General features: G+C 39.0%; 1 protein-coding gene and 1 long non-coding RNA gene across 2 annotated transcripts; both read right to left on the reverse strand.

Annotated features, from left to right (window-relative positions):
• Positions 1–2,619: 2,619 nt before the first annotated feature.
• On the reverse strand, positions 2,620–3,605 carry LOC104946449 (uncharacterized). The gene is made up of 2 exons (XR_798449.1): positions 3,333–3,605; positions 2,620–2,671 (listed from the first exon to the last, which is right to left on the reverse strand). It is a non-coding gene; the product is annotated as an uncharacterized lncRNA (long non-coding RNA).
• A 3,078-nt stretch (positions 3,606–6,683) lies between these two features.
• On the reverse strand, positions 6,684–22,056 carry LOC104946451 (BRCA1-A complex subunit RAP80-like). The gene is made up of 15 exons (XM_010772285.1): positions 21,806–22,056; positions 21,595–21,698; positions 21,244–21,356; positions 20,584–20,743; positions 19,919–20,023; positions 19,481–19,536; positions 18,507–18,703; positions 18,181–18,251; positions 17,705–17,804; positions 9,739–10,002; positions 9,028–9,109; positions 8,826–8,937; positions 8,533–8,581; positions 7,787–7,820; positions 6,684–7,473 (listed from the first exon to the last, which is right to left on the reverse strand). Exons 2-15 carry the CDS (start codon positions 21,634–21,636, stop codon positions 7,296–7,298), a joined length of 1,563 nt encoding a protein of 520 aa, XP_010770587.1. The 5' UTR covers positions 21,637–21,698; positions 21,806–22,056; the 3' UTR covers positions 6,684–7,295.
• Between the last annotated feature and the right edge of the window lie 789 nt (positions 22,057–22,845).

Consider the following 22,845-nt stretch of genomic DNA (forward strand, 5'->3'; position numbering starts at 1 on the left):
CACTATACCCAGGAAGAAAACAATGGAAAAAGAGAAATCTCCAACGAGGCGTTCTGGGGCAGCATAGACAGGTCTTTTCTGTGTTAGAGTTTTACTCGCTACAGGGTATCGGGTGCCCTTTGTGTCCCCCAAGCTTATAATGACTTTGGTCATCTTCGGACTTTTTTTCTAACAGCTTAAACTGTTTTGGTCTAAATTGGAATATCTTGATTTGATAGTCATGAAATGTGAATCAGACATTTATATTTTCATATTTTGATTCAATTTTATGGTAAAATACCTGCAAAACCAACGCTGTTCACATCAAGTTCAGCTGTTGTGTTAAGTGCTTCTTCATGGTGACACTCAATAAGCATGGAATTAATCAACAATAATAACTCATCATTTCCTTGATAAAGACATGAAACATTTTGCTAAATGAATCTAAACCATGTAATTTGTAAATCTAAGTAGTTTCTTTTTGATGTAAGGGATCGAGTTTAAGATGTGGATTGTTACAAAAGACCGTTTAGACGGTGGCTTCATGTGCAATCAATCATATTTCCAAACCAGAAATTGCACCACTATACTGGTAACCATAGGTTTATAATTTAATACTGCAAATACATTTTAACTCTGAAACAAATTGACAGTAACAACAGCTTTTATTTCATCATAGATCACGTTGCTTTACAGTATCAGGTCCCCAAACAGTAATGTGACATAAAAAGGGGAACAAGTCCTGTTTGACTTTTAGAGTCCATAAACGAATAACAAATACAAAGGAGAACGTAAAAAAAGTACATTTTAAGGGTTACTTTAACCAGTGTGCTAACAAAAAACACAAGTGGGGTACGAATAGAGAGAAAGTTGTAATTAGATATCGTCATGTGAGGTTATCTTTTAAATGAGATTTCTATCTTGGGAACTGAGCTTTCAATTTTGATCTTGGCTCGATACTGAAGTGAGGAGTCACACGGTAAAAAGGGCTCAATACTGTCTGGGGAAATCTGCTTCTAACATCCTCATTGAACTCCAGAACTCAACCAGACAACACAGCATTAGTTCAATTAAGAGTATGAATTGTAGTTGAAGTTGTAAAAATATTAATTTAGTGACCTTAAATACCAGACCTTTTTCCCATTAATCAGAGAAAATAATAATATTTTTTTGGTAATATAGAACAGCTAACAGGCCTCCAGCAATTCCAATTCGATCACTTTTTTATAAATGTTTTGCCTTATTTCTTTCAGAAAAGGGAAATCCTCACAATAAGTTCTGCCTACACAACTATTAAGGGTTTGTTTTACAGTAGATTGCAGCTCAACTCAGCTTTAAGGAGAGTTTTAGCTTCTTTCAGCCCTTTGTTTTGATTGAACAAACTCAGCTTCTATTCTCAGTTTCCACCGGCAGCAGGCCGACAAGTTGTTAGAAGTCACTGTACACTACATCCATTCATAGAATACCAATAGTTTAACATTAACCGTATACTTTTTTAACAAACATCTTCAATATCTTGTGAAAAAGGAGCTTCAGCTATCTTTTTGAATGCGTCACATAGGCAATTACACAACATTAAAGCACACATAACAGATCAGAAGGTATCAGCATACTAAATACTAAAAGGCTCGGATTGGGAAGTCCAGTTACATGACAGATTTAGAGATTTAGAATTACAGATCTGAAATAAAGTAACTGTCAAGTACAGTGATGGAAAGTAACATGGAGATGGAGAGCACATTTACTCAAGTAGTTAACATTTTATGTTCAAAAATATGTTACTTCTTAAATGTGAAGTTTTGCTGCTTTTGCTTTAAAATATTTATTATATATTTAAATGTGTTTAGAGGTTTTTTTGCAATGACTTTACTCCGAATACTTTAAGTAGGCTACATATTCCTAATTGTTATTAAATTTAAAAAAATTAAGTACCATTTTTTATGCAGTACTTAGTACTTAATTAGAATACCTGTTCCAGCAACATCACTGAAACCCTGACACACCCTGAAAAAGATTCACAAAAGATTTAGCATCTCTGACAGGGGAGGCTTCAGCTGATGACATCACTTTGGATTACCTTTGGTTAGCTTTTAGGGAGGAGTGCACCCTTAAGATAATATCACATGAAATGTATTGGCCTTTTAAAGGTAGGGTAGGTAAGAATGGAGAAACAGGCTCGACTCGAGTAAGCTAGAATTTGAAAGTAAACAACCGAAAAAAATATGCCCCTTCCTTCAGACTTCCGTACAGAGCCCCTCCTCCAACACACACGAACGCGCACATGACCAATGAGGGCACGAGATAAATTTGTGCACGAGATGAAATGCTGACAGGCAGGTAAACCAAGTCCAATTATCTGCCTATTATAATTGCGTTTTACAGCGCCACGGCTTCCACAGATGAAATATTTGTATATATTTATTGTCAACGCATTACATTTATTCATTGCTATCGGGATGCTAAGAGCATTCCATGGAATTTAACAAAAAGTGTTTCTGAAGTGAATTACCTACCGTACCTTTAACTCCACTGGTTTTTGATTTTAAGGTCAGAGAGTATAGGTTTTTAAAAACTGCATTCCTTAAGTGTGTCACAGTGCCTGTTAGCAAGAATGAAAACCTTGAACACTCACTTTTCTTCTACCTGGATGCAGTTTATTTTTAGAGGTGGTATTTCAGCAATGCCTCGTCACCTGCAGGAAAAGAACATAACACATTATTAGCTTTATCTTATATTAGCCAATGTATATCATCTAAATAACAGGTTGAAATGTACTCTTTAGAATAGCTTGAACTGGGATCATCACATGTAAAGTTAAACTGACTCAAGGTTTTACTTTCCATGTCAGTACAACAGCAGCAGAACAAGGTGACCCAATTTAAGAAACATTTTATGAGAATTTAAACAAGCTAATAAATAGAGCCTACCTTACTTTGAAAAGTCACTTAATAAAGCTTAGTCGTTCATGATCTGGGGTTTAGGGGCTGGCTTGGGTGTCATTAAAAGGAAAACAAAGACTATTGGCGTCAAATCAAAGTTTGAGAAAAGAAAGATGAACATTTTTACCAAAAATTTCGTTAAAATCCTAATTAAAAAAAATAATGAGAATGGCATGTGGAAAAACTTTAAATAGCAACCTGTTTGACAACTTTTAACAGCACATCTAGGCTACAGTGATTATCACATGTAACGTTGGTCTAAAAGTGTGACCCACTATACATAAGTGAGGCTTTAAAAAAGGTAATTGATAGAGGGCCAACTTTAGAAAAGTCACAATAATATTGTGGAAAATTCAACTCTGTTTCAAAACCTGGTGTTTATTTTTCGCACAAAACAAGTGAAAAGTAACTTACAGGTGTGTTGCAGCGCTTCGTCCGAGAGACAGAAATTAACTTCCTCAGAGAATAAGACAAGAGAGAAAGAACTCGGCTTGCGTTCACACCATAGACTGTATGTATAAAAGTTTCCACCCACTTCATCTGCAGAGTTAATGATTTCGCAACGTGAAGAAGCGCAGTGTTTGCTGACAGATGGAGGATGTCCGGGTGAGTCATGTTTTACGCACGGATCCAAACAGCTGATTTCACGGAACAAACCGAAACTTAAGGTGACCAGAGCCGAGGTTGGCCGAGAGGACACCGTGTGGTGCTGGTGAACCCAAAAGGAAATTAAGGAGTGCTCGTTTCATGTGCAGAGGCAGGTGTCTCTGTGGGTAAAGGCACACGAGGAGCGCAGTCATTTTACACAAAATAGTTCTACCTTACATTAGGGGTCATTATCTCTGCTTTGAAATAAGTTTGCAAACGTCCTCCTTTCCTTACAAAAATACTGTTTATCACACTGGTTTACTCAAGTAATGTCCTTCAGATAAAAATCATTATTTTCCATGCCACTTTATAATGTATAGGCTATTTCTTACTTATTACTCTACCTTCTATAAGACATTACATCAGCGGTTCCCAACCTGTGGGATACCCCATAGGTAACCCATAGGCATTGCAATTGGGCCGCCACATTTTTATTTTTTGTGTACAGGCTAAAGACAGAAACATGGACATAACAATAACATAGGAGATTACATTCCCATCTCAAACAAAAACAGAATAAATAAAGATACAGTCAGTAGGATCACTTCAACATTTCACAAACAAAAATAGGTTGACAACCAGATATCCCCAAAAGCACAACATGGCAAGCATATGTATTGTTCCTTTAATCCCACTCTTCGTTAGAGCTCATTATTTCCCATTTCATGGCGTTTTGAGCCACCCTTTGATTTTGTGTGGCAATAATCTTTTCCAAAAGAAATTGTATTTTTAATCTACTCTTCAAACGCCTTAAATTAAGATTACTCATTGATTGAGTTTAAAAAATAAATATGTATTCTAGCCAGAAGAATAGTTATATTTATTAACTGTGTGCGGTCTTCATCTAAAAGCCCAAATAAAATATATGAATATTGCCGCCAAATAATTATTGATTTGTGCGGAAACATTTTCATTATTAAGATTTATTTATTTTTAACCTCTTTTCCTTTCTCTTTCTCGATCCTCCTTAGCAATGGTCATTACAGTCCTTGACAGCGGTCTGTACTACTGGATCAACAACGTGTCACATGTTCTGAATTGACCAATCAGAACTTTATTTAGCCTCCGTATTGTTTATGGTTGAATGTGGGCTGCGAAAAAAAAAATGTGATTCTTAAGTGGGCCCTGAGTTGAAAAAGGTTGGTAACCGCTGCATTACATATTACTTGTTAGACGCTTTTATCCAAAGCGGCTTATACTCAATACTGTGGGCAATCCCTACAGGAGCAATTTGGGGTGAAGTGTCTTGCCCAGGGACACAACGACATGCTGACTGCAGTGGGGTTTGAACCTGTGCTCCCCTGATCCGAACACCAACGCACATACTGTACTCAACTGCGCCACAGTCAAATTTGAACAATTGTCAGAGGTTTTATACCTTTCGACTACTTTTTACACCACATAATCTATACATTTTTGTATTTATACTTTTACAGAAGAGGATAAGGGTCACATGTGACATTTATTTTTAGTTCTGAGATTTTCAGAAGAAAATAATCTGTTCTTAATAAACTAGTCTAAACATTAAAAACAGGGGTAACAGGGTCACTTAATAATCAGTCCATTAACGGAGTAAATAACCAGAAGTCTAATCCTTATTTAATAAAAAAGAATCCATGGTAAATAGTTAAAAAAGAGCAGCAGTTAAATGCATTAAAGGTGACACTCTTTTTTATTGCTGATAATGTGTGTGTACTTTTGACCGTAACATTATAAATAAAATGTTAATTCAGGGCATACAAGTCTTTCAATCCGTTATTTGAAGTCGACTTAGGTAACAGTTTATCCTCCTAAACTTTGGCACAGTTGGTGCAACACACCATTGTGACAGAGTCTTACAAAACAGTCTGAATGTCCCCGCATTGCTTCAAAGTCTCACAGGAAATGCAAGTAAAATGTAACGATGGCACACTGAAGGTTCAGACAAACACTATCTGTGTGAAAATCAGATTTTTTCAGAGACAAAATAAGAAAAAAAGTAAATTTATGTTGCAAAATTATCACGTAGCATCTCCTGTATTATCTCTACAATTAACAAACTTGCGTTCAGTGCGTTACATTGAGTTTACTTCCAACAACTTACAATTTTAACTCTTAAGTGCTGTTACAGTATTCAATGCCGATACTCAGAGCATTTAGTCAAAGACACAAAGAAACGAGTACTTATATATCCATCAACTCTGCAGGAAATATTTAGTGTGATAAAAATGGTCCGCAGTGAAGCAAACTGCTCTGATCTAAACAATTTAACAGGAGAGGGGAGACATTTTTGAGAAGCTTATTTGCAGATTTGAATACCACAGATTGAAATTGATTCCTAAAAAGAAACCATGTGAATATTATGTAAACCATCAGGACTGCATGTTTAAATCGTAGTAAGAGCAGGTGACGTTAAGGTAGTACGTTTGAATCCCAAAAAATGTGTTAACAGATCTCAGAATTTGACAACACAAAATATTCAAATAGTGGCGTTCTCTGATCCATTTAGAGGTGTGCATTCGTCAAAGAAATGCAGTCAGGACTTTTCTTTTCCTGTTATTTGTGTTTGATAATACTTATATGCATGTGTCATTAACATTTATAAGAGAACTAAAAATTGACGATCCAAGTTTGTTATTTTTAGCTCTAAAAAAAGTGTATTGCTTGACCTTAGGTTCTTGGCAGAAAGAAGGTCATGCTGTAACGTAAATACATTTCTATACGGTGGCCATTTTAGGACATTTACGACTCTTCAGACCGAGCTCTTAACATGTTGAGACGTTATCTAACAACTGCATGCTAACAACCTGAGAAACAGAATTAATTGCAATTTTGTGTTGCCTTAATTATTCTGATGTAGACTCAATTAATTATTTCTGTAAAATTGAATACTTTCTCACTTAAGAGTAAAACATTTTTTTAAGTGGACAGAAAATAGGTTGGCAACTGCCATGCCATCAATCAATCAATCAGATGTGATTCATAGATCTGAAGTCAGGTTAACACATTATAATATTTGCATTAGCTTACTGTTAACTAAAATGCTAACATTAGCAAAAAAGCTAGCATGTGCTTTTGCGTCCGGAAAGCACGGTAAATATCCAATCAATGTCTGTCAATCATTTTGGTGCAACATGCTAATTTGTAACATTTAATATTAGGTGGATTACAATTTAGTAACTTTACGTGCTAACAACAGCATGCCAATATGTTGAATGTTGTGCTGCATTTTCCTGGCATAAACTTGAGTGTTTGACCTGCAGGTGGCACTGGAGAAAACTTCAGAAGATCATCAATAGTAGGATTCATCTTGTGGAGAACATTTACAAGTTTAATGGCAGTCCATCTAATCGTTGTTGAGATATTTTGACTAAAGTGGTGAAACAAAGAATACAATCAATTATTTAGTTTCATATTCAAAGTTGAAATCCAGTATCATGTTTTTATGTATCTGATTGACACTCCGGGGGTTTAGACATGATGCTGTAGTCAATAATCATACTGTCAAGACAGCCACTCGTACAAAATAACTCAAAGGGAAATATTTCAATTCATAAAGAGGTAGTCTGAATCACCTTTAAAATAACAAACGTAACATTTAGTGGCACAAAAACAATCAGTCCTCCAAATGCTCAGTTTGTATTCAGTTACCGGCATAAATATGTAACATCAGGAAGTCGTAATGTCACGTCCAACCTGATGGGTTTTAAGTTAAGGCTCTGGTTTCCAGTTTTTTCAGTCAGGTCATCCTCATTTTCTTCTTTGGCGCGGCTTCTTCCCTCGATACTGTTTTTTGAAGTCGATAAGGCAGTCGGTGGCCTCTGAGATGGGAGTGAAGGATCTGATGGGAGAGTTACTGATCCTGAGCACTGAAACACTGTCACCCTCCTCCTCTTCATCATCATCATCCCGCAGGTCTATGACTTCTCTAAAAGAGAACAAACATACAACAAAACATCTCAAAACGTGGTTTGGTGAAATAAGTATCTTTGGCTTGTTGTTTTCATCTTAGTAATCAAATATCACAGAGGTGCATTACATTTTGTTTTATTCGGCTCTAATGAACTTGTTTTTATTTGAAAAGGGCCTTAACTTTTTAGCATACAGAGTCACATCTCTATATGTGAATCTGTGCAAAGGGATTAGTAATCCAAGCCCTCTTCATTCACAATACATAAAAATGATAAGAAAAAGATTAATGTAACTTGATTCATAAACTGTTTTGAACAGGATGTCTTTACCTCTGTGGGAGTTTGGATCCAGACGGCACGGCCTCTGTGAAGAAACGACAAGAAGCCAGTGTAATAAGAAACAAATCAAATGTTTTACTGCTGATTTTTTCCTTTTTTAGTTCTCGCTGTACGTAGGTAATGATCGGATAGTTAAAAAAAAAGGTCATGGGATCAAAGTTTGATGTGTTAACCAGAATATTAAAGTTCTGAATCATCAACGAGGGCTACGCCATCAAATTTATTATAAACTGATCAGACAACTTTATTTTGTATTACTGCATTTTGCCTTGATAACGCCTGGTAGACCACAAGTTGACGTCTTCACATCGTTTTTTTTAATTAAGATATTACATTTTCAACTGGATAAATTCGAGAGAAGTAGCAAAATCCTCACATTTTACGGGTTAAAAACTCTAAAAGATGAATAATTTGACTATCAAGAAGTGTGCAGATACATTTTCTGTTGATCCAACACAGTTTCTGGCTTTAGGTGAGTAAGGTTGTGTTTCTCTTACCAAAAACCTTTACTATGGAGCTAGAGGAAATAAACTAGACACTGAAAGGCCCAATTTGTTTAGCATGCTTCGACGCTAAACTAAGATTCTAAACAATACCCTGTATATGTACTCAACATCAGCAGGTTGGTTTGCTGACGTAGGCATTTAGCTAAAAACACTGTGGCCAAGTACTTTGAACAAGTGTCAGCATGACTGCAGCCTTTGTGTTGTAACACTTAGAAATCATTTCAGACTCACCTGAATATCTACTCTCTGTTTTCTCCAGAGCCGACAGCAGATTTCCCTTCTGAAGGTCAGAAATATGACAACAAATATATATTATCAAAAAACTGGTCAGATCCAATACATGAAAAGTTTTAGTTGCATGTTATTGCATCTCAAACCATTGAAATGTAAACATATTGTCAGTAGATCACTCTTGTATGTCTGTGTCTGTGTGTGTGTGTGTGTGTGTGTGTGTGTGTGTGTGTGTGTGTGTGTGTGTGTGTGTGTGTGTGTGTGTGTGTGTGTGTTTGTGTGTGTGTGCTTACGGCTGCATTGGATTGACAATTTGAGGATTGCCTCTGGATGCAGAGCTCTGTGTGTCGGCTGTAGTCTCTCAGGGGAACAGCTTTCTGACAGATGTAACATTTCTCTTGGATCCTGTGGAAAATAAAACCCAGTCAGAAAACAACAACGTGTCTGAAAACACTGAGGTGTCCCTGTAAATACACACAGGTCGTACCTACTTACTTGCCACTGTTGGAGGGTTCGCCGGTCTCTGCAGAACTCGCCTCGGCTAACCTTGGTCTCTTCCTACGAGGCTTCAATGACACTATAGAGAGGAAAGGAAGGGGTTGTTTAAAGCAGGGGTTCCCAACTCCCGGTCTTACTGCCGGGCCGCGAAATAGCTGTGAGTTTATCGTAATATTTGCAGAATTATAAATATTGAAAAATATTTTATCAAAAAATTATTTTTTTATTTTTTTTATGTATCTGCCGGTCCTTGGCACAATAAAGGTTGGGAACCCCTGGTTTAAAGCATTAATAATCACATCCTTTTAAGCATTAATCATCTAAAACTGCAGATTGACTATACATGTTAGTGCACATCATAGACATACCAGAAAAATATTTAAACAGATGGGCTTGAAATAGAAGAGCAAGTCGATGTGATATTGTTGTAAATGTATGTCATGAATATCTAGCAATATTTAAAATGTGATCAAAATAAATAACAAATCACAAAAACGTTCCTACTCAGCAGAAATTATTATAAATTATTATAATTACTAAAATATTAATGAAATATATTTTTGTGGGTGCTTCATCCCCTTGTCAGCCAGTTGTGAAGCCCTTTGAACTGCATTTAGCTGTGTGAAAGCTGATATGAGGGCTTCAGAATATAATAAAAAAATGTTTGAAAGAGACCTTGTGTGTTAAACAGAATATAGTTTCTGTCACCTTGGAAACAGTCTTTTTCCGGCTTTCTCGCGCCCTCCTCTCCGTCGCAGTACGCAGCGTGTCTCTCGATCTGCGTCAGCGGGAAGGAGCTCTGACAGATGGGACAGTCCACTCTGTCTTCAGGTTCTAGTTCAGGAGACGACGACCTTTGAAGCACCCGATATTTTATCTCCTTCACATCTGGATCCAGCTCCTCTGTCCTCTTTTCATGCTGTCCTCCAACATCACTGCTAACAGGGACGTTTGTCTTTTTGTCCACTGGGGCTGAAAAAAGTCACATAAACTCATTTTAAGGATTATCTTCTTAAAAACATGTACCTTAAAAATCAGGAATCCTTTACTTGAAAAGGTTACAGTGTTACATAGGGGTGTAACGGTTCACAGAATTCACGGTTCGGTATGTACCTCGGTCTGGGGGTCACAGTTCGGTACAACAAGAAAAAGCAAAAGAAAGTCCCAAATGCATAATTCCAGGTTTGTTGTTATTTATTTTGAACAGTAGTGCAAGTTTCAGTATACAAATAAGGAACTCTAACTTTTGAATAATGAACTGTATTACACAGTGAAAAACAAACCACAAACAGTACCACACACACTCAGATGCCCAGATTATCTATAATTGCTGATGTCAAACAAAAAGGTTTCATCAAGCTGTAAAACTAAAAAGAATGTCTTGAAAATATTACACAATAAATAATAAGAAAGTGTTTCAAGAGCGCATAGTAGTTGAAAAACATATGCCAATAGCTTCCGTTATTTATTTTGGTCTCTTGGCTTTCATGTCTATTGGCTTCTTAAAAGCAGCGGGGATAAGCTGTTGAACTGCTGTTGTCTTTTGGCGGGCTCCGGTGATTGGCAAATCTGGGTGATGCCTTCTGATATGATTTAGCATGTTTGGCGTGTGTTACCATTAGCATGCTGCATATGGAGCTATTTCAGGGTCATAAGTTTTGATCATTCAAAAAAAAATTTTTTATTTGAAAGTTCAAGTTTTTATCCTGAACTTTGAAAAATACAATGATGTATTCAAAATAAAAATAAGTATTTGAAATCATTTTCCAGGTTGAATATTATTTTGATTCAGTTCAGCAATTTTTTTGAATAAAATATTTATTTTCAGATTTCACTTTTATACATATTTTGATATTTGAATCCTTATTTTTTTCAGTTGCAGATTATTCGTTTTCAGATTCAAAACAATTATTTTTTTCAGGTTTCGCATTGCTTTTCACCTTCAGATCGTTTTTCGCTTTCAGATCGTTTTTTTTCGCTTCAAGACTTTTGGCCCTGATGTTGCGTGGGGGGGCGGGGCTTACCAAAGAGTAGTTTGGCATCCTGAGTGGCAGGCCTCCCTCTGTCATGTTGCCTTCATGGATGTTAGGTAGCGCGAGAAATATAACTCAATACTTTCTATACACAATACTCCCGTGATTGGTGGTAAACTGATACCAGCGTCAAAGTTCCGTTAAGCGAGCTGTTGAGCATCGTAGTTGGCAACAATCAAGGTATAAGCGCAATAAACTGTGCTAGAATGTGAAATTACGTATCCGCAACGAGCCAACAGGTTGTTCTGGTGGACCTGACGCCATCCCCCGCTGTCTCACGGAGAGACACCGCAGGTCCTTCCTTCCTGCAGCGGTCAGAGCCCCTAGAACCCGCACAAAACAACACAGACTATAACACCTCTTGTTGATAAATAACAACTATGTGCAATATTTGCAATATGTGCAATATATATATGCCGTTAAAAACTGTGCAATATATACCTGGCTGCTAAATCCGCAGAACTGTTACATGGTGTTTATTATGTAAAATGTGTCACTTAAAAAAAATATATAATTTCTTTTTTTAATCTTTAATACTTTTTGTATGCATGCTTTAGGTAACATTAAGCTGTCTTTGGCTCCTCTCTGCTGTAACAATGTAAATGTATCCCCTGTGGGACTGATTAAAAAGGTATTCTGATTCTGATCGCAAAAACCAGGGTTGCGTTCGAATAGTCCATTTAGCTTAGGAACCTTCCTAACTAAGTGAAATGACCCGGAAGTCCCTCAGTGGCAGCCATGATAAGTGTCGTTCAAATTCTCTAGAATGATAGGAAAGGAGATTTCAAACTTCCTTTATAACCTCCTTTAATATAGGAACCACTGGACCTCCCTAACCGAAAGGAGAGGAGAAAATGCTGCCCCACAATGCCTTGCAGCCGCAGCATTTGACGTCACACAACAGTCGGCCGTTCACTGACACAAACGATTATGACGGAGAAATTATATCATGAAAGTTACGGTGCTTATTAAGCATTTTAAAACGTATGTGGTAAGTTGCCAAAGTGCTTTGTTTTGAACGTTCATCAGTATTATAATCAAAAAGAGAAATATGAACCTTAGTTTTGACTGAAATTATCAAATAAAGTCAACATTTCACTGAGCTGTGTGGGGTTTGTTCAACTTTTAAAAGATGTTTGAATGGTGATATACACAGTGATAGGTGTTAAAGACTAACGTTTATAATAAATACATTTGTATTGATTTTAAGATATTAATTTATACAATCATACGTATTGGGATCATTTGTATTAATGTGGACCGGAGGTAGAGGGTGACGAGCATAAGTTTCACTTTCATTTTTTATTTCAATTCCAATTTTGGTCATGAAGAATATGTTTCTCTGTTGTTCATAAAGCATAAAGCAACAGCATCAGGGCACGGTGCAAGTCTCTAGATGAGTCCGTCGTTCTTATTATACATCCATGTTGTAGTCCGCTGTATAGAAAACTGTAGTTTCCCCACAGCAGCAGACGCACACAATGACGTCCGCTGGCGCATCATAAACACGTCGGATAGTGAAAGTGCATTCGGATTCTCTAAAGTACCGCAGTCTCTTCTCCTAAGTCCTTTTGAATTCTCCTATCCACTATCCCTTAACCCCGTGACGTTTCACTCAGAGGTCAAGGAATAGGAGATAGGGTTAGAACTTAGGAGCTGATTTTTAAACTATCCGAACGCAACCCAAGCCAATACTATGCTGCGTTCATGGAGCTACGTGGAAGTGGGGAAGGACAATGCTTGATTGCGGATACGTAATTTCACATTCTAGCACAGTTTATTGCACTTATACCTTACACCCTGAGCTAGATTTTTCCATCAAGACTAGACTAGCGTTTTTGGTCCCAACGCAAGCTTATCAGGTAAATCGAATCGCCTTGGAAGGATTGATTCACTTTACTGGGCCTGTCAGGGAGTCACGTGGGCGTCGGTACTATGTCACAGCAAGTTTAAGAGATGCTTAGCTAGTCCTGTGTCCGGCTAAAGTTGTAAGGAAATATTAGGAAATTATATCCTTGGGTGAGCCTGGAGGATTGCTTTCCTCTCCTCTTTACGACGGGTGTCTACGGAACGTCGGCTTCGTAAACTGCAGTGTTTGTCAGGGCAAGTGACTGTGTTTGCTAATACTGGCCTCTTTAATATAGTACTTCATGGCCACGAAAAATTCGTAAAATTTTGCATACACCATTGCAACGGTTTCACGAACAAAACTTGCAAAGTAGCATAATATTAGTTTTTCTTTTATACTTGGATCAAAGACTGACTTTAATATTTTATGTGCAGTTGTAAAGGTGACTCGACACCACCCAAACAGTGAAAATTTTCTACAAACTTACCACTATATGTGTCACTATCCACCAATTTCTGATTGCGAAAATATTATTTATGTAAACATAACTAAAATTTCTATAAAATGTATCAAATATGTTAGGTATCATTACACCCTAGTAAACATAATTTACACCTGGCCTCCATTCTCCCACTGCTCGTACTTCAAAGTGAAAGGTTAAAAAATAAAGTTAAGGTTAAAACAGTACTTCTTATAAAAGAGACAGACAAGTAATTTCGTATTTCGTTGTTCGTAGTCCCGTGCCCACGTCTCAGAGATCTAACTCAGGCAGCAAGAAATAATTTGTAGGTACAACATCAGAGGCAGACATATGGCTTTTGACATCAAAGGGTGTCGTCGTCTGCGTGTGTTACTGCAGGCGGCCGCGTAGTATTGTGCAGGCCTATCACTTTCACGTAAGCCTAAGAGATTTCATGGCGTCAGAGAAGAGGATTCAGGAACACTTAAGAAGATAGGTGATAGGGAATTGGGGCACTGCAAAGTGAGTCTCCAGTTCCTATCCTTATGGCCCAATCTGAATCCTCGACAAAAATTTGGATAGGCTTGGCGTTGGTTTCGGTTATGATACGACGCAAGTACCCGTATGCACCTTCACCCCGCTTCCTGTTACGAGACTAACGCCTATGCGATGTAAAGTGTAAGATGTGTCAAATAACGGAATACGGAAGGTAGGTAGGTAGGTAGGTAGAAGAGTGGCAATAGCACAGCCCAGCGCCTCCATCGTCAAGGTCGTCTCCTCGGGGGGTTTGAAAGAAAAGGGACCGGTGTAGTTGGTGAGACTGACCCCTAGGGTTCCGCGACGGTTCCGGTCGGCTTCTCTATGATCGTTAGGGAGTAGACCAAGATCTAATGGGGGCAACAGGAAGGGCGACCTGCACGGACCTTTGGAGATCCCTCCGCGGGTCCACCGTAGGATGTGATCCACGGCTTTTTGTGGAGTTGACCGAGGGAAAGCGCGCTTCCTCCTCGCCGAGTTATGGCTCAGGGAGGGACTACTGGCTTGAAGAGTGGAATAGGGGATTCCCTCTGTGGTCGGTGGGACGCCTCTTTCTGGGTAGAGCCGCAAACATGGGCGCTAGAGTAAGAACCAGGTATGGGTAGGAAGTACTGTAGATCCACTCCCATCGCTTCTTTTACCGGCGCCATCTGTCTCTCGAAACGAAGACCGAGTCGAGTGAAAAGCAGTGTGTGCCGACGCCATTCAGGTGAATTATGGAACTAACAACGTTGATGCTACGAGTGTCGAGCGAATTGGCCTTGACTACCTGCGACCATAGTCAAATGGTGGTTAGTGCCCTTCATAAGCCACACATATATCTGTTCATAACTCAATATAGAGAAGCCGATTGGATTGTAGGTACCTCCCGTTGTACCGGTCTCCCTCCGGACCGGTGAGTCCTACGGTTGATGGAGAAAACATTCGGCGGGGGGGTGCGTTGTAGTCCGGTTTTCAGACTTTCGCTTTTTTTGCTAGACTTTCCACTTTTGGTTACACTTTGGACTTTTTTGTCTAATAAAAAAGTCAAAGTTTAGAACAAAAAAGTCCAAAGTGTAACCAAAAGTGGAAGTCATAGCAAAAAAAAGCGAAAGTCTGAAAACCGGGACTACCAACGCACCCCCGCCCCGAATGCGTTTCTCATAAGACCGTAGGACTCACCCCGTCCGGGAGGCGAGGACAGTACAACGGAAGTACCTACAATCCATCCGCGCTCTTTAGTATTGTGAGTTATTGAAAGATTATCCGTTGTGTTATTGAGGGCACTAACCACCATTTGACTATGGTCGCAGTTTCAAGCGCATTCGCTCGACAACTCGTAGGCATCAAACCGTGGTTAGTTCCATACTTCACACTGAATGCGTCGGCAACACTGCTTTTCCCTCGACTCGCCGGTCTTCCGTTTCGAAGAGACAGATAGGCGCGGTAAAAGCAAAGATGGGGATGTGGCATACCAGTACTTCCTACCACGTAGCTGCGCTTTCTTTACTCTAGCGCCCATTCGTTGCCGGGCTCTACCCAAAAAGAGCGCGTCCCACCGACCACAGTAGGGAGTCCCTATTCCACTCTTCAAGCCAGTAGTCCCGTCCCTGAGCCTCAACTCCGGCGAGGAGGAAGCGCAGCTTTCCTCGGGCAACTCCACGCAAGCCCGTCGGATCAATCCTACGCGTGGACCCGCGGAGGGATGCCCCTCCACAAAGTCCGTGCTAGGTCGACCCTTCTCTGGGTTCCCCCATGCTAGATCTTGGTCTTACCTGCCCCATATAAGAGAAGCGACCGCGACGCCGTCGCGGAATCCCTAGCCGGGGTCAGTCTCGACCCAACGTACACCGGCCCTTCTTCTTTCAAACCCCGAGAGATCGACCTTTGACGATGGAGGCGCTGTGCGCTCGTGCCTATTCGCCCTCTAGTCTACCTACCCTACNCGAGCCTTCTGCTCATTCGCCCCGCGCCTCTGGAACTCCCTCCAAGATCAGCTGAGATCTGCCCCTTCCACCGACGTCTTCAAAACCGGCCTTAAGACCCTCTTCTTTCGGCAGGCCTTCCAATAAACTTTTAGCATGGTACACCTGGAGTATTGCCATTTTGTATCGCTATCTCCGACTTTTATTTTATTTTATTTTTTTAATCTTTCAAATTGTATCAGTGTCCTTTGCTGTGAAGCGCTTCGAGATTTGTCTTGGCAGATGAGAAGCGCTCAGGGGCGGATCTAGACAAATATTCATGGGGTGGCAAGAGGGTGGCAGGAGATGTTGAGGGGTGGCATCCCCTGGCAGAAGTATATGCTGATTTAATCGCAGTCATATCAATCAATGTTACTTGGAAAGCCACAATATTAATATTTTAACTCAATAACATTTGGTGACATTATTGTGGCACATCAGTAAAGCCTTACATATAAATATATAAGGTTCAGACTTAGTTTAGTGAATGAAGCAGGGGTACCAAATCTATGCAGACTGCTGCAATAAGTACATTAATTAACTGTCTCATCGATGTTTGTCTGAATGAATATGATACTATTAACAATCTTATTATTCCTATCAGCTGTCAATCACTGTTATGATTCACATATTCATTTATTATTGAACAAGCTTTATTTTTTGGAGGAGTTAATGATGAACGTTCCGCAAGATGCTTGCTCACCCTCCTTCAAATTTGAAAGACAAGTAATTATATCATGTATCAAAATTCAAAAGATTCAAACGAACAGTTCAGCGCCCCACGACTTTATTGCAACCAGTTACAACCTTGACTTTACATCAGTTAGGGTTAAAAAAGGTGTATTCACCTAAAACATATACATCGCTGCAGTAAGTTATTATCCAGTGGAAAGTCCTTACCTACTGGCCTAATTAAATCAAAGTGGTTACTTTGTGTTGGCTGGGCAGTGAAGTTTTACACACCGTCTTATTTCGACTTTCTCAGGGCTTAAAACTGTTTTTTGGGGGCAGACCCCCACAAAGAAAAAAAGATATACACACATACAAGGTCATCATCTAACAGTTATTTATGATCATCCATGAGCAGAGCATCAAGTTGGCATGCCTATAACAGCTGAATGTGGCGATTACCATGTTGTTCAGCAAAACGCCTCAAACGTATTAAGATCCAAAGCTTTAGTGCGTTTTGATTCAATGCTGAGTACAGCCAAACTTGACAGTCTCTTCTATGTCATTGTAGACCGCAAATACCTCATTCCTTGTTCGAATGCTTCTCGTTTTGCGCCATCCTGTTCAAATGAAATCGCCGCCTATCATATTTCCACGCTCGCGCCAGGGCCGGGGGAGGGGTTACAAGGCTCGCGTCTTGTGCTGCATTCACTTGCACTCGGACGTTAGAGATTTTCTCTCATAAATGTCCGATGAGTCACAACTTTTCTTTCAAAACAAAGCAGCCAACTGGGGTGGCAAGGCTATTTTTTAGGGTGGCAGTTGCCACCCCGGTAGATCCGCCCCTGCCTATTATATAACCAGATTAGTACACATCCATGGTTCAAAATAAGTAGCACCACTGTATATATTGTTAACTTGTTGTGCTATTATAAATATATATATATTTTTTTATTTCCCACTATTTAACTCTAACATGGAGCAAAACCTAATGGACCCAACGAAAATATTATTTTAATCCTGATTATTGATTCCTTTATTTGGATCAAGGTTAACAATTGCGGGGATTGAAATGTAGGGAGAACAGCTTAGAGAGGGGAAGGAAAGTCCAAATTTTAGGCAAACAGGAAAACTATGTCAAAGTGAATACATCTGCTTCTTATGAACAGTCTGTGAGCCGTACCTTCCACCTCCATCTCCTCCTGCCGCTCAGCCTCGGCTGGAGAATCCACCTGGAGAATCACCTCGACCTCCGGCCGCTCTGGACTCATTTTACACTCAGACTAAAATCCAAATAGGAAAACATGTTGTCATTATATGAAGAGGAAGAAGTGGTAAAATAGCTGTCTTCATGTTAAATGTATTCTGTACGGTTCTCTTCTGTGATGTGCAGACACATGTTTCTAATAAAGAAGTTAATCTTTACATTGTATTTTGAAAAAACCTGCCAGGTAAACTATGTTGTCGTATCAGGGTGAAGCAGGAATAACATATCAGGTTGTTGATTTGTGAATGAACTCAATCTGAACATCCTCCTTAACGCTATTGTTGTCAATTGTCTCTTTCACAATGTTTAAAAACCAAAGAGTTAATGAAACAAAGTTGAGAAACCTCTTAAGACTTTCGTGTTGCCGTGCAGATTTAGGTATTTAATCTCACCGCTGCCCCAGCGCTAGTTCCCATCATCAGATCTTGTGTGCTGTCGTCATCGTTGCCACTCAGCTGGATTTCTGTTGTTACAAACAAGAGATTCAAAGGACTGTTAGCAGGTTCATAATAAAAGGCCTTTTGTGCATGCGAAAAATAATCACAGGAGAAGCCAAACAAACAGCAGACTCGCCTTGTGAGAATTTAACACAGTCTTTTGTTCGCTTGAAAATAAAAAACACTCTTCTCATTAACGATCAAATACAACATAAATACATTTCATGAAAATAACAACTTCAAGCTCCTTAATGATAGTCAAAAGAAAAGAGCTTCCGTACCTGGACAAACCTCACAGTCCTCATCAGTGTCTACATGTCCTCCTTCTGCTGCCTTCTCCTCCTCCTCCTTCTCTTCTTCTTTACTTTCTCCTTCCTCCTCCTGCTGCTGCTGCTTCTCTTCATCATCCTCCTCTGCCTCGGCTGGACAGAAATCGTCTTCTTCAAACACTTTTATACCTTTTAGTCTGAGGCCACTCCTGGAAATGCAACCAAATAAATAAACGTTGTTTGGTTTGATAATGACTTCACCCGTTCCACTTCATCATTTTGTGTGTTCTCTCTCTGGACAAAATGGCAGCCATATGTCGATACAATGCAACATTAAATATGCAACTAGGTTGATCAGTGATTAACCATTGTATGGATTTTTTAAACTAATATGATGAACATCTAGCCTTTCAAATGTGAGAATGTAATGCTTTCATTGTCGCATGAAAAAATGTTGGTGTCACAAAAACAAAACGCTCCTTCAAACCCAACAATCATCTTGATAGTTACGTTTTTACTTTGGTCTGCTGAACTGAGTTGAAAATTATTAACTAGTGACATCTAGAGGCAAAAATACTTACTGTATCTGTACATAGTTCACAGATTCTGAAGTGCATTAAAACTGGAAAATAATGTGAAGAAGAGCCCATAAAAGGCCAGCATGCATAACTTTACTAACTTTTCGTGTGGTTTGGATGGTCAGTATTATAAATAATTCAGCTTCACGCAGAAGTTAAAGAAATAAGTTATGATGGACATTGAATGTCTATCTTTTTTCCAAAGACTTGAAATAATGATGTATAAGCAATGTTTGTTATTTTAAATATCTGAGATAAACACTTTCAATGTATTCTTTGAGTACAAAAATACAAACATTTGACCTACCTCCCAGTGTCCCTTTACATTTGGTAGTTGTATCCTGTAGATTGTGATGGCTAACAGGATTATATCAGAAAAATATCCCCGTATTAGAAGAGCTGCCTTACCTTCGTTGAACCGGCTGTGGAGGTGATTCAGGAGCTGACTCCGGTGAAGAGGATTTCTATGGAATAAAATGAAAAATGTTTGTTAACCGACTCACAACTAACCGTTTTAAACATCTGATATATTTCATGATCCATGGAGTTCTTATTTTAATTTGATTATATTGACTTTTACACATTTATTTTGTACATTTTATTGATTGGCAAGTCGTATCCATTGTCGTTTGTTTTTTCTAAATTTGAAGCACTTTATGTTGCATATTTGTGTGAAAGCTGCTATATAACTAAATAAAGCTGAGCTTACTGTTTATGAAGCATAATATATAGCATAAAATGTAGCAGGGTCAGACCTTTGTTTGGCTCAAGATCCTACCCAGAAAACTAAATAATAAAGCCCATAAATTCACCCGTTACAGACTCATGTTAAGATGGTTATGTTACCTCCGGCTGCGGCAGGACGGCCCCCCCCCACTCGGCCTTCCTCAGCAGGAACCTCTGCGCCTGCTTCAGACTCTTCTCATAAACCTCCATCTGAGCCATGATCACCTGCAGGATGGATGAAAGTGAGAAATCGATATCGAATGCTAATGCTTTTTTATTGTTTCTGTAATTCAGTAAAACAAAATTATTAAAAAGGCCAAATGAGCCAGGTTTCCATACAACTTTAGAAGATTGTAAATAAATTGAAAGAAAAATAAAGCATGAATTGCATGAGCAGTGCCAATTTTAACAACATTTTGAGAAAACCTGCAAATAAAATAAGGATTAGCACTACTGTTAAATGCATATTAGTTGGTTCTTGTGGCTTAATGGTTGGTGTAGCAAAATAAGTTACAGAACCAGCAATAGAGGTAATATTCCAACCTATAAACGTTTTGTGATGAGGAAAGTGTGTTGCATAAAACTTGGCCACGTCATTAGCAACCTGAGTAGAAGCTTTGAATGAAAACAAATGACACTTGTAGAGCCCAAGTTACGAAATCAGAGAAAAGCAATAATTCCTTACATTTAAGATGCAACCAGGAACTATTACGATGGTTAAAAACTGTCCTGAAATAACACTTTGTAACTGTTCTTTTTTTTTTTTTTTTTAAACAAATCTTCACCTGTGTGTATTTGTCTGGGTCCAGGCCTCGTGGACAGAAGGGAACCCCCCAGTAGTAGCTCACTGTCGGCCCCTCTGCAGGCTCACTGCTGATTGGCTGTAAACGTCGCTCTGTGGCTACAAGCTGCTGACGGTCGCTTGATGTGGGAGAGGTAGAAGGTCTGAGTGCCAAAACAAACAGAGTTATAATGAGCATAACAGTTATAATGAGGCTTGCAAATAAAAGTGTCTATGACCCCAGCCATGTCCTGAACAACGAACATGAATTGTTGCCATAAAATTGGAGATTTACGATTTAATGAAGTTAGACTAAAGCACTCCTGTCAATCTTTAAATGAAATATAAAGTTTAATCCCAGATCAAATGTAGGTTCAAGGGTCTTCAACAGGTTGTATTTAGTGATTAGTTGATTGGTTAAATGTCTGTTGTCCCTTGTTTACTGTTTTAACTAGTTGTCATTGTTTATGTTGCAAATGCAGCTGCTGTGTTGGCAGAAAAATGTTAGACTTGATCAGACAATAAGGCATTATGGTACTGTAAAGAGACCTCCCTCAACTCTTTAAATAGACAAGTGATGCTTTTTACTCACTGAATGTGTCTGACTGCTTAAGTTACATTAAAAGCTAAGAGTGTGTTCTCATGAGGTTGTTTGTTCCTCTACCTGCTGTTCGTCCCTGGAGAAGCTGCGGTCACATGGTTCGGGGGGGCGGTCTCACTTTCTGCCTGATGAAGAGGTCTCTCCTCTGGGAAGACCGGGCTGTGAGACCCCGTCGGCTGGAGGGGAGGGATGGATGTGAGAAATGGTGACTTTTCATTCACGTTTGAATACATATCTGTTGCTCTAGTACAGGGGTCAGCAACCTTTACTATTAAAAGAGAGCTTTTGCCACCAAATACAGTTTAATCTGGAGCATTCGTATTTGATAACACAGCTTTTACAGTTTTATATATAGTCTATATATTTTGGACAACATTTTAATTCTGGTTTGCAACAGGGAGGAAGGCTCTGTACCGTGACGTCGTTGTCGTCCTCTCCAGACCAGAGTAACACCATATCGCTGGTCAGCTCCGACTCTGCCGAGTTTCCCTCTTTACATATTTCATGCTGTGCGTTATCTGAAACCACAAAACAGAGAGCCACTGAAGAAAAGGCTCTGACTTTTCCTGACCGGATATTAAAAAGCATTTAGGAAAATAAACCTCCAAATGATGTTTCACTGTACCTGACAGAAATGCCTTATTCAACCTGAGATTTGGATTTTGGTCTGGCTTGCTGTCCTATATTCAAAAGCAAGAAAAAAAAGTTTTCAGAACAGATGTTTAAATATTACAACTTTAAAACAACAAGGGCAAATTAAACTTTCATCTAAACCCGAGGCTACCCGTACAATTTAATTCAGTATTTAAATATAAACAACATAAAATAAACCGAACAAAAATAGGCTCTATAACAGCATTGGACCACTTGCTGCTGACATGAAGCTGATAGTGAGTAATCCTTTTATTAGTTATTTATCACTGTATAATAAAAGTATTTTTTAGAGCTTCACCAATAAAGGCTAAACATCAACCAACCAATGAAAGAAGTCGATTTTGTTAAGATAAAAAGAATGCCTTGATAACATCTATCTAAATACATTTTTTACGCTCCGGAGTTATTGGAAATATTCAGAAAAAATCAACCACTGAAATCTAATCCTATAAATAATATGAATCTAATGATAATAGTGTATCTTTATCTGCAACTGTGCACTAACGCAGCTTTGAAACACGATGAAAAAACATGCAAAAGAAATGTCCCAGTGTGGTATTAGATTTGTTTTTAGAATTAAAATGTATGAGTAGCCGTTGTTGATTGTTTCAATTATTATCATCATTTGTTTACACCACAAATAGTTACTTCCAGCAATTGTCACCAGGGGCCTCATTGATAAACCATTGCGTAGGATTCACGTGGGAAGGTTGCTTACGTAGGACAAAGCAAATAAATACGCACAGACATTTTCCGATTCATAAAACACTGCGTACCGGCGTAGGGCTTGCGTACGGCACTTCCTACGCCGGTCTTCCTTTATAAATCACAATCAACTCGAAATGCAGCGCAGCTTTTGCGGGCTTCACGTAACGCCCATATTTGCCTATAAATAGTCAAATAAACACCCATTCATTCATTTTGACTGACTGCAGGAAGAAGATCGCAGGAAATGACGACAGAACAGCTAAAAAAAGACATCTCACACCGTATCAGATTTTGGGGAGGTCG

This window comes from Notothenia coriiceps, unplaced genomic scaffold (genome assembly GCF_000735185.1).
Source record: "Notothenia coriiceps isolate Sejong01 unplaced genomic scaffold, NC01 NC01_scaffold00011106, whole genome shotgun sequence".
NCBI lineage: Eukaryota > Metazoa > Chordata > Actinopteri > Perciformes > Nototheniidae > Notothenia > Notothenia coriiceps.

What these genes read in the sequence shown, in the direction of transcription:
- LOC104946451 (XM_010772285.1), bottom strand. Translation starts at nt 21,636, where the DNA reads ATGGTGTTACTCTGGTCTGGAGAGGACGACAACGACGTCACG. An exon ending in CCGTCCTGCCGCAGCCGGAG is followed by an intron (nt 19,537 to 19,918) that starts GTAACATAACCA and finishes TTTATTCCATAG; the next exon opens with AAATCCTCTTCACCGGAGTC. An exon ending in GAACCCTCCAACAGTGGCAA is followed by an intron (nt 8,938 to 9,027) that starts GTAAGTAGGTAC and finishes TATTTTCCACAG; the next exon opens with GATCCAAGAGAAATGTTACA.